Source organism: Pelophylax lessonae, assembly GCF_965119305.1.
Source record: "Pelophylax lessonae genome assembly, chromosome: 8".
In the NCBI taxonomy this organism is placed as follows: Eukaryota; Metazoa; Chordata; class Amphibia; order Anura; family Ranidae; genus Pelophylax; species Pelophylax lessonae.
Genome location: NC_138775.1, coordinates 257,455,067 through 257,467,697, shown reverse-complemented (window position 1 = coordinate 257,467,697; position 12,631 = coordinate 257,455,067). Strand labels below are relative to the sequence as shown.

Genomic DNA, 12,631 nt, shown 5'->3' with positions numbered 1-12,631 from the left:
TCCTCACTCTTCCTTCCTTATCCTTCTCACTCTTCCTTCCTTATCCTCCTCACTCTTCCTTGCTCCATCCTTCTCACTCTCTCAACACTTTATATTAGTTTACTACTTATTTGCCCATGATTTGAGTGAATTATTCATATTTTTGTTGTAACTGGAGTGGTAATGTTTTATGAGAGCGATGTGGATTGAGTAAGGTATTCTTTTAGGAGAACCTGTCCCTTGTCAGAGTCTCTTAATTATCTTTGTACATTGGGGCAGCCATTTTCCTCTCGGAGTCTTTTGATTCGCAGTGCTGCACGGTGATTCTGCTTCACCAATCCTCCAGTCAATGCGCCGGCACTGAAGAATTGTAATTGCATGTGGCGGAATATATTTCTTATGGTGTATTTAAAAAAAAAAATAAAGTATATATAAATATTTTTTCCCCTGTGTGTGTAGATAGATAGATAGATAGATAGATAGATAGATAGATAGATAGATAGATAGATAGATAGATCTATCTCTTAACAAAATAAGTATGTAATGGAAGTATAACTAAAGACCACTCTTTTTTGGATGGATTGGGAATGGATTAGAACACGTCTCTTTGGCACTGTTTGTGTCCCAGTTAGGGAGATTCACCCTATTTGTCCTGTTTTTTATGAAAGTAAAAAAAAAATCCCAATTTTTGGGTTGTCCCCAGAAAAGTAAGAGGGGAAATCTTTCCAATGGTACACTTGTTCTGGTGACAAGAGATTTCCCTAATTTTTAGAGATTTCCTCACTTCCTGTCTTTGCTCTGGGACAGGAAGTGAAGGGAAATCTCCCCAATGGGGAAAGAAATGGCAAAAGTAAACCTTACAGGGGTTATACCCCTCCCTTACACTATCCAAAATGAAAAAAAAAAATAGTTTTACTTTGTGTTGTGTTGTTTTTTTTTTTAAAGCTGATTGTAAGACATTGTTCCATTCTTTTCGTTGAGAAGCCTTGACAGTCTTTAATTCTTCATTCCTTTTTTTCAGGGTTCACACGAGCTGCACTGCCTTTTGGCTTAGTTCGGCGGGAGCTTGCCTGCGAAGGATATCCCATCGACCTCCGATGTCCAGGAAGTGATGTCATTATGATTGAAAGTGCCAACTACGGGCGTACAGATGACAAGATCTGTGACGCAGACCCCTTTCAGATGGAAAACACAGACTGCCATCTTCCGGACGCCTACAAAATCATGTCACAAAGGTATGCCATGGCGATTCCATAAAGCGTAAACCATGTTTAAAATGTAGTGAGTGTTTACTCCTGAACTGTTTATTAATAAAAGGTCCATACAAGATAATTGGTCAACTACTTTTCTCAACAGTTTGTACACAATGCCCTGTTGAAATTGGTGTTTAAGTCTTTTTAAAAACCCAAAAAACAAGTGGATCTTTATGGTGTAACCTGGTATAAGGCCATTTGGAAAGATTTATGTCTTTGCCTGCCTTCCTCTTATGTGTCATGGTCGTATGTGGAAGTATAGATTTATATTAAGAATGAAACCAAGGAGATACATTTATTTTTGTAATTACTGTATATAAAGTAAATGAAATTAAAATAAAAAATTTAACTCAAGAACATAAAAATATTTCAGCTCACCGGTCCTTGGATTTGGCAGGTGCATTCATTTTTATTTCTCAGGCTAATAATATTTTAAGCAAGTACAGAAAATACCCGTTGCCCTTGTCACAAGTGTGGTATCCTTGTTGCTTACCGTGGGTTCAACCCGAAAGCACAAACCATGTTTTCTTGCTTTTGTAAACTGGTAAACCCCTCCTCAACCCCCATCCATATATTGTAGATTAAGTGAGGAAGACCGGTTTGTAGTCCAAATCAAGAGCGAAGCCTGGGTGACAACCACGGCTCCCTCCATAGATACAGTGGAGTTAATGAGCGACCATGGCCACCAAGGAAGAAGTGTGTTATTGGTGGAATTATTTAATAATTTTAGCAATAGGGGCTAGGGTCTGAATAGTTGTATACATTTAAAAAATATTGTTCTTTGAGGCAAGAAAACCCAAAAATAGATTTGCACAGAAAATTGTTCCCCCAGCTTGAGATATCCCCCCTAAATACAACTACACACAAGAAAATTAGAAATTAAATAAAAATAATTAAAAAAAAAAAAAAAAAAAGGTTAAAAAGACCAAAAGAACTAAAAAAAAAAAAAAAAAAAAAAAAGTCTTCCGCTTAAACTTACAGCAAACCAAAAGCCATCTTATTTGTCGTCCAATAAATGTTCAGCAGTCATATGTCCATATATGAATGTAGGAATTTAAAAGAATCCTTCCGACTTCATAGACTGTGCATAAGAGTTCTTCCAGTAAAGAAAGTGTCACTGGGTTCTAATTAATGGTGTCTGAAGGATCATCAAAGAATAACGGTGTTCCAGGAAATGTGTTATTTATTCAATACTTATAAATGTAAAAGTCCCAGATAGGTCACCATAATTCAACATCACCTAAACCACAACACTTCCAAAGGTGGGAATATAATTAGAGGTATAGTGACATCTATTTATGTAGCTTGAGTTACGAAAAAAGAAATCCATTATTTATTCATTTTTCCTTCTCAGGCTAAATAAGTTGATATCGCATTATGTCCAATTATTTTTCCACCTTTTGAAACTTTCGTGGTTTAGGATCCATGGAAATCAGAGGTGTTACATATTGGTTCTGAATTATGCTGACCTCTGTAGAAACCTTACATTATATGAAACACTGTTATTCTTTGATGACCCTTAAGACACCATTAGTGAGAGCCCTGTGAAACTTTCTTGTCTGTATGAACTATATATATCTATATATACACATACACAGTATCTCACAAAAGTGAGTACACCCCTCACATTTTTGTAAATATTTTATTATATCTTTTCATGTGACAACTGAAGAAATGACACTTTGCTACAATGTAAAGTAGTGAGTGCACAGCTTGTATAACAGTGTAAATTTGCTGTCCCCTCAAAATAACTCAACACACAGCATTAATGTCTAAACTGCTGGCAACAAAAGTGAGTACACCCCCTAAGTAAGAATGTCCAAATTGGGCCCAATTAGCCATTTTCCCTCCCCGGAGTCATGTGACTCGTTAGCGTTACAAGGTCTCAGGTGTGACTGGGGAGCAGGTGTGTTAAATTTGGTGCTATAGCTCTCACTCTTTCATGTGTCACATGAAAAAGATATAAAAATATTTACATACATATATAGATATATATATATATATATATCTATATATAGATATATATATATATATATATATATATATATATATATATATATATATATATATATATATAGTATATATATATATATATATATATATATATATATAGATATATATATATATATATAGATATATATATATATATATATCTATCTATATATATATATATATGTGTATGTATGTAAATATATATATATATATATATATATATATCCTCAAACTATGGCCCTCCAGCTGTTGCAGGGCTACACATCCCATGAGGCACTGTAAAAGTCTGACATTCAGACATAACAAGGCATGATGGGAATTGTAGTTCCTGAACAACTGGAGGGCCATGGTTTGAAGACCCCTGGTGTAGATAGATAGATATATCTATATCCAATGGCGCATATGAACCAAAAAAGAGTGCCACTCACGGGTCTTGAAAGGTAAATGCACAATGACGGTTTTAATTAAAGTTTCAACGAGGCACAAGCTCGTCCTGAGGAAGACAAGCATGAGCCTCACCGAAACGTTGATTAAAACCATCATTGTGCGTTTACCTGTCAAGACTTGTGAGTGCCGCTCTTTTTTTGGTGTGTATGTAATAAGTATATTTAACACACGCATCAAAAAAGAGAGCGGTACTCACGAGTCTTGAAAGATAAACGCACAATGATGGTTTTAATCAACGTTTCGACGAGGCACAAGTTCGTCCTGAGGAAGACAAGCTTGTGCCTCATCGAAACGTTGATTAAAACCATCATTGTGCGTTTATCTTTAAAGACTCGTGAGTGCCGCTCTTTTTTTGGTATGTATATAGATAGATCCACATATACATATGAGAGAGAGAGAGAGAGACATAGGATATTCCAAGGATTCATGTTCATTGAGACTTTTTTAAGCAGTAAAGAGTGCTGCATACATGTGTACGGACGTATGCTTTTTTAACGTTCTATGACCCTTTGTATGGTCTGCTATGGTTTTAAGGTGAAGACCTTTACGCAATATTTTTTCTGTTATTTTGGGAACTTTCATAAATATATTTTTGTATTTTATATATTTTTATGAAATTGGGTTTAATTTATATTTTTATATACCTTTTTTTTAAATTCATCTTAAATTATTTTTATATATTTTATGTTAAATATTTTATATATTGTGGGGGGGGTGTATATCTCTAGTGGATAAACATTTTTACATTCAGTAAAAAGAAAACAAATGTAGCCACTGGTAGGCTTCAGTATATTACATTTTTTGGGGGGTTTAGATGGTTCCTTAAAGTAGAATTCCAGGCCGATCTAAAAGATACCCATTAATGCAGCTCTGCATGTCATTAATACAGAACTAAATGTGTTTTTGTAGGCGGTATAATGGGATTCCAAAGTGTATTTCAAGGTAGCTCTATTTTTATACAGTACAGTCAAAGGACTATCATTTTTAAAAAATAAAAAGCACATATATGTATAATGTTGCCCAACTCGCGCAGCGGCAAAGAGATCTCATTATAGATGTCCAGTATTGATGGATATGAAAAAGATGTAATGTAGAAGATAGGATTCAAACCAAAAGTCCATAATCACCCTGATTTTATAAAAGTCGGTGCTGCCTATTCAGTGCATCAGTTGCCAATCCAATTTGTCGGAAATCAAAATTCCAGGTCTGGTTTAACCCTTTGTGAGACTAAGCTATTATGTGCCCTGTTTGAAGCACCCTAGTACATAAACATGCCCCATCTGGCAATATAACAGTGCACACAGAGCCATGCGAATGGAAACAACTCCAAAAAAGCTTGTCTGAAGGTTGAATTCTGGTTGGTTATCATTTCTTCGTGGCCTAGATATTAGCACTCCTAGCTGATTGCATGGCGTGCTCTCTATGGAGTTTGTAGGTTCTTCTGGAAGGTCAGGTTATCAGTTAGCCAATCAAGTTCTCAATCAGTTCATAACTAGCAACATGCCCAGTGGGAAGGACAGTTGATTATAATGGTTAGTTATAAATTGCTTGAGACTCTACCGTGTTGTCTTCTTGTTGTATTGGGTACATGCATATGTAAGATGGTTACCATGAGCGTGTCTGCTCCTCGCTTGTTGCTTTCCCTTCAGAGAGGGATGGAGTTCACTTCCACTTAAAGCGGCAGCACTCCAGTCTCCTAGCCAACATTGCATTAATAGTATTGCAGGGATTGTTGTAAATTCTCTTAAGCATATTGGATAATGTTGCCCATGTACACATTGTAACTGCTTATTTGATTTTGTCCCCATTGATTCTGGCTGCAACCATGCAGGTTTTATGCTGCTGAAGCCGGCTTGGCTTCATTTCCTGCATTTCTTGCAGCTGGCTACCCAGAATGCACCTCCGGATCTTGCGCCTGCACAGTAATGACACTGCGGCGCACTTTGTGTACCCGCATTAGATGCCTGAAGACTTCTGGGATTGATGGCATGGATATCCCAGGAGTCAACAGGATAGATATCCCAGGAGTCAACAGGATAGATATCCCAGGAGTCAACAGGATAGATATCCCAGGAGTCAACAGGATAGATATCCCAGGAGTCAACCGCGTAGATATCCCAGGAGTCAACCGCGTAGATATCCCAGGAGTCAACCGCGTAGATATCCCAGGAGTCAACCGCGTAGATATCCCAGGAGTCAACGGCATAGATATCCCAGGAGTCAACAGGCTTGGCTGGTGATGTAATCACCTAGACCAGTGTTTCTCAACTCCTGTCCTCGGGACCCACTTACAGGCCAGGTTTGCAAGATACCTGAAATACATCACAGGTGATATCATTTGCTGCTCAGTGATTGCAGTATTCTAATCTGCATCTCCCCAAAGTAATACTTCAAATCTGGCCTGTTAGTGGGTCCTGAGGACAGAACCACTGACCTAGACCGCCGCGACCGGAAGATGCAGGGCACACGACTACAAAAGGGGTACTTTCTGTAGAAATTTCAATATATCAATTTCCAAACATGAATTCACTAGCGGTGTACATTTCAATGTAGGTAATTCTTAAAAATGATTGAAACTCTGTGTTAACCTTTTCACTGTGTTTTTTTGCACACATTTAAAAAATAATTGTAGCCCTAAAGATGATGTAAAACCCTCAAACATATATTTTATGAAAGCAGACACCCTAGAGAATAAAATAGTGATAGTTCCAATTTTTTCTTTTTTTCTTTATATTTTTGTTGTTGTAAATTTTCATTAAACATTATGCATTGAAGTAGAAATATATAACCAATATATATGACATGTATAAACATATAGAACAGTCCGATAGCTTAACTTTCAATGTCGAATAGTAAACGTTCTACACTTTTGTAAGTCAATGTCCTAAAATAAACATGGCTACTTGTAACCTACCAGAAGCAATGTCAATGACCTCATAGTGGTTCTCGCATTGGGACAGGGGGAGAAAACAAACCTGATGTTTAAATAACTCTTAGCTAGTTAGTAATAAGACCTAGACTTAAAGAATAAAGTAAATTTTATTAAAAAAATAGTGTCCATAGGGAGAATATCCTAGGATATCGGAGGTGGTCGGCCCCCAGATAAAACACAGGTTGAACATAAAGATGATATATACCTGAAACTTGGGTAAATGAGCTAAGATGAGTAAGTCAAGGAGCAGGGATTTTTAGTTTGCCCAGTGAGTGGGTTAGAGAGGCCTTAAGATACCGGTCTGTGTACTGAAAAGGAGTCGTTAATGACACTCTTTCCAATGGAGGTGTTCTCTATAAAGAAGCGCCATCGCGCAACAAACTGTTTGGTATGAATATAGTTCTATATATATATAGAGTCTATGTGTCCAATTTCTCTTTGTAGATGTTCCAATTTTTTCGGTCACATGATTTTGCCGCATAGGTCTAGGAAATGCACAATTTCTCTAAAGGGAATTTTAGGGCAATAAAATGCAATAAATTACCCAAGTTTTTTGGTAAAATATTAAAGACGAGGTTGCGCCTAGTACATAGATACCCAACATGCCAAACCTTTCAATTTGTGTGTGCCCATGAAATGGTGGCAAAATTCAGTACCCTGTATTTTCCATAGGGCGACTCTTCAAAAGCCTCCAATAGGTATCAGTTTAGTGGAGGTCTTGGGGGGAGATTGTATGTGCTTTGGTGTACTTTTTTTGTGCAAAAAAAAAAGAAGAAATTATGATTTTTAGGGCCGGTTCTCTTTAATAAGATATGCAGGGTCTCCTTTGGACTGCACTGATCGCATTGCAAAATATTCCTTCCCGGCTGAGTTAGCTGGGGTCACCTAGATGCTGACCTGGAATTGACATCACAGATGTCGCTTTCAGGGTCCCAGCCAGAAGGGCAGGAGACGGGACGCGTGTCCGCTCTTCTCCTTCCCCCTGTACCCACCATCTTGCTCCCGGGCCCTTAGATGGGCAAGCAAAGCCTTGTAAGCATGGCTGGGGGTGCGCTGGTATGGGGGGTTTGTAAGAGCAATTGGGTGGCAGTGTTGCGCCTGAATGCTTTCACCTGACAGGCTTCACCCACCGGATTGCGTGCGATACCCTCAGCTGTCAGGTCAGTACGATGTATGGACCTGGCCGCAAGGGTTAAAGGGTATGTCAAGACAAAACTTGTTTCTAGTTTTGGATGGAGTGTGAAGGGATTAAAACCCTCTGACAAGTTTTTGCTGCCATCTGGGCTTCATTACAGAGATTTTGATTAGCTTGATTTGCCCATCAACCAAGTCCTTATTGATGGGGAATCCCTCCCGTGGAGCTATTGTGTTTTGTTTACTAAAATTGGAGACTGCAAAATCTGGTGCATGTCTGCGTAGAAACTAATCAGCTTACAGGTTATATTGCCAAAGCTTGATAGAACAAGCTGAAATTAGAAGCTGATTGGCTACCATGCACAACTGCACCAGATTCTGAATGCACCAGTTTAAGTAAATCTACCCCGTTGTGTTCTGCTTACAGTGGAGCATGGGGAGCCTTCCCTGCCAGCACAACACAGTAATTACTGCTAGTGGCTATTGCCAGCGGCATTAATCGCGTGTAAAAAATGTGACTGTCTGTTTGTATCCACATTGATCGATGGATCGACTTTGGTACAACCAGAGCCTGCCCATAGATGAATGGAATCTCAGACCGGCCCCTGCTGAACAGACCGAGATTCCATCCATCTATGGTTGGCTTTAAGCAGAGCTAAACTATATTTGAGCGCCACATACTTAAAATGCTATTTAATTTATTTTAAATCTTCAAAACAAACTCGCCCATGTCACAAAGGCTTTACTTTGTTGAGAAAACACTTTGAACCCTCCCAGCATTTCTAGCTGCAACCATCTTGAGTAAGGGCAAATGATTCATGCAGTATTTACTTCCTGGAATCCATCTGCCCTTAGCTCAGGCATGCATGCAGGAGGGTGTGCTTAGGTGAAAAAAGCCCACTTCTCTTCCTGAAGACTCCTGGGATGTATTGTGTTGTTTGCCTAGGCCTGGAGATCAGAAAGTAACTGTAGAAATTTTTTAAAAAAAAGTCTAAAATAAGTAAATATAAAATACCTTCCTATCTATTTACTAATGCTAGCAGCATTAAAATAGTTCATGTGATTTGAGAGCGAGATTAGTTCAGCATTAAAAAATTAGAAGATGGTTTGCATTTGATGCATTGTTGTGCGCTGGCAGAGACTTCTATTTTTAATAAAGAATTATACTGGCCATAGATGGTTCTAATCGCATCCGTTTCAGCAGGGACCGGCTGAGATTCGAACTATCTATGGGTGGGCTAATTGTACCAAGTTGAGTCAGCATGTCAGATTTTTACATGCGATCAGTGCTGTGTTCTCCCGGCAGGGACAGCTCCCCGTGCCTCCCACCTCCTTTCCCGGGAGAACACAATAGCTCGATGGAAGGGATTCCTCCATCAACCATGACTGTGTTGATGAGGGAAATGAGCGATTTTCTTTCATGCAACCAATCAAGGTGGTTGCAGGAAAGAAAATCACATCATCTATGGCCTGCTTTAGAGTCCATTCACACTAGCGCGACTTGTCAGGCGACTTGTCAGCCTGACAAGTCGCGGTATGTCGCGGTCCATTGATTAGCACAGGACCTGTTCTAATAGGAGCGACACAAGTCGCTCCAACTTAGAAAAAGGGTCCTGTACTACTTTGGTGCGACCTCGGAGCGACTTGCATAGACTTCCATTATGTGAAGTCTCTGCAAGTTGCGCCGAAGTCGCGGTGCACGTGACTTCACAGGTCGCCCCCCAAAGTCGTGTCGCGCTAGTCTGAATGGGCTCTTAGAAGCCACCGATAGTTTGGTGTATTGTTGCTGGCGAGCAGGGCTACATTTTGAAGGGAACCTTTGAAATGGTTTTAAAGTTCTTTTACCACCCCAGTTAGCCATAATGTTTCTGCTTCTTTGATCTTTGCAGGGTAAATAGATTGTAAGCTCTTTGGAGTGCAGATCCTAATGCAAGCATTCTTTGTTCTTCGAAGTTTCTAGCCAATAGGCAAATAAATGATTGTGGTTAGAATTAATATATCTTGCGAAGGAGGTGGCTTTTCTTTGGACAGCTGTAAGTTCCAGAGTACTCAAATCGCCTCTTTAGTTTCACATACACACTTTTGCGTTCCATCCTGATCCCACTCGGGTGTCCATGAAATATTCATTTGTGCCTTGACCTCCAAGGCTTCCACAAGCTCCGTTGTTGCATGTGACATGGAACTGCTCAACTCTAAAGATTATTTTTTTTTTTTTCCCGAAGACAAGAATTGGTAACCAGGGCACGTTTTGTCCAGCTTGAACGTCCCTTTGTCCTTCTTCTCTTTTTTTGTCAGAAAGCGTTCTCTGATCTCCTATGTCAGTCGGAGCCTCGTTAGGTCCAGGGTAGGTTTTACCATGTGGTTGGCCAGCTGTTCCCCGTAGAACCAGCAAGAAGAATTTCTTTACGCTGGATATGGAAGTTTCTCTTTTAATTGGTAAATATCTTTCTCTCGCTCACTCTCTGCCTTCTTCCTTTTAAAGATAGTTTAATTTATTTTTTTACCTTTTTTTTTTTTTTTTTCCTTGCTCAGGATTTGAAGTGATTTGTAGTCATGTAGTTGCCTCAGTGATCTCTTGGTATTTGCTTCTGTACCCCAGGACCAATTACCGTTCATCAGATCTCGGTGCTCTTCTCCCATCTTTTTTGCCGCTAGTCTGTACATCAGAGCTCCTTTGGGAAATTGCCTCCTTCAGTTACCTGTCATGTCAACTTCAGTCTTCTTAGGCTTGGGGATTATGAGTGTTGTAAGTCTCTGCCTGATCTAATAGTTCAGCGCTATGAGAGACAGCAAGGCCGCGCATCCTATATTTTTCTCCCTGTCTTTTTTTTATAGGTCCGCTTCTCTGCTCAGAATTCCACAGTTTAAATTGCTTGGACGTGCTTAATTGACAGTTTTGGCATAGTGATAGAAAAGGAACATGAGTTGTTATCACTTGGAACTTTTTTGTGCAACCTTTCGAGAGCCTTTTACATTTTCAAAATGTACCGTATTTTCCGGCGTATAAGACGACCCCCCCCCCCCCCATTACATGATCTACCGGCAATACTTATACTTAGGTTACCTTGGAGATATTATACTCGGCGTATAAGACGACTTCCCATTTTTGGGGGATTTTTTTGAGGTTCAAAAGTAGTCTTATACGCCAGAAAATACAGTATTTATGTAAAGGGAATGTCTGTTTTTTATTTCGTTTTTTTCTTTCTTATGCTCGTTGCAAAAATATTAGGCAATAAGTACCGTAGTTGCTCCCTAAATCCACTAGAGGGCGCTCTGGGTAAAACACGAGACTAAAGCCTCGTACACACGCACCGATTGTTGGCCGACCGATCGGCCGACTTTTGTCCAGTGTTGTTGTGTTGGTTGGAATGTGCTCTAGACTGCACACAAATTTTTTCGGCCAACAACAACCAACTTCAGAAGTGATGTCACGTGATGGTTTACTTTCCGTGTGTTTTTTCCTCTCTGAGCATGCCCAGTCTTGCTCATCTGATTTATGTCTGCCGAAATCTGTACTGACTGACGAAGAATCGGCTGTTCTGTTGACGGCCAACAAAAATTTTATAGCCTGCACACCAGATTTTTTTCGGCCGAAAAGTCGCAGTCGGTTGTCAGAAGCATCATACTAACAAGCCGACAATCGGCCGATCGGACGTTGGCTGAAAATTTACGGCCAACAATCGGTGCGTGTGTACGAGGCTTTAATCGGGGCAACTTGTCTTCTTGTGCAGTGGTGGTCAACTTGGATATAGGTGGCATAAAATGTAACCTCCGACATCTGAAAGGGGCTGCACGTAATATTTAGTATATGCAATGCTACAGATGTTTATAAGGTCATGCTCCTTGGGTGGTTGAAGCCTGGATGCCTTTTGCTATAGACAGCCACAGATTAAGGACCTGTTACACGAGACTAGTAGAGGTCATTGTCATTCCATCTTCTTCACTAATCAACGATCCCACTTCTGGTTGCTGTGGCTTGATGGCTGCACAGTAAGTACCAAAGGGCCATTGGTTAGTCAACAAGACTCTAGTGGCTCTTCAAGACATTTTGTACTCAAGAAGTGACCTGCCAGTTGCGGTGAAGGAAACATGCTCATCTCTCGAATGCAGTATAGACTTCATTTTTTTTTTTTTTTTTTGTGCAGGCTAAAGGATACACACTGGTAGTTCGGTTATCTTTTTATTTTTTAATTGGATAAATATTGCATTTGAATATGAATATTTTATATTAACCAGTTGTAACCTTTGGAGGGGAAGATCCAACCAGAACAGCCACTCGGGATACTTTTGATAAAAGGAGCTGAATAGCAAGACGTTTAGATTATACATACTAATAAGTGATTAAAAAAATGACCAAAAGCTATTCTGTTTTTCCTTTTTAAAACCCAAAAAAAAAAATTACCAGCCTTTGTATGATATTTATCACATTCAGTTAGAATTCTTTTTATGGCCAGCATTGTACTTTTTGACAACTCATTTTAAGTTAATTAATAACGCAGCATATATTCAGTAAATCTTATTCTTCATGCTTTCTCATGCTAAATCTTTTTAAATTAAAAGAGTACATGAAAAAAAAATTATCTCGTAGTCTGTATTTCTACATAAAACAAGCGATAGTTAAATATAAAAGGCTGAAAACCTTTTCTTTTATGAAAGATTGGGGGAGGAGCTTTTGTTTCAGTTTTTTTTGGCTCTTTGACCATTGATGGGATTTCCCCTTACGGGCTCACCAGGATAAGAACTTGGGGGACCGGGGATCACTAGGACTAAAGGACAACCAGGGCAATAAAAACGCCGTAAGGGGAAATCCATTGATGGGATTTCCCCTTACGGACTCACCAGGATAAGAACTTGGGGGACCGGGGATCAGTAGGACTAAAGGACAAGCTGGGCA

General features: G+C 39.4%; 1 protein-coding gene across 19 annotated transcripts in view; it reads left to right on the top strand.

The window, feature by feature from the left end:
* The first annotated feature begins 1,004 nt into the window (after positions 1 to 1,004).
* The window catches only part of ADGRL2 (adhesion G protein-coupled receptor L2), a 191,478-nt gene continuing 179,851 nt past the window's right edge, over positions 1,005 to 12,631 (top strand). For all 19 annotated transcript variants that reach the window (XM_082265130.1, XM_082265140.1, XM_082265143.1 and 16 more), the window contains exon 1: positions 1,005 to 1,214. In XM_082265130.1, the coding sequence (XP_082121256.1) occupies positions 1,099 to 1,214 (116 nt within the window). In that variant the 5' untranslated portion in view covers positions 1,005 to 1,098. The remainder of the gene's footprint in view (positions 1,215 to 12,631) is intronic.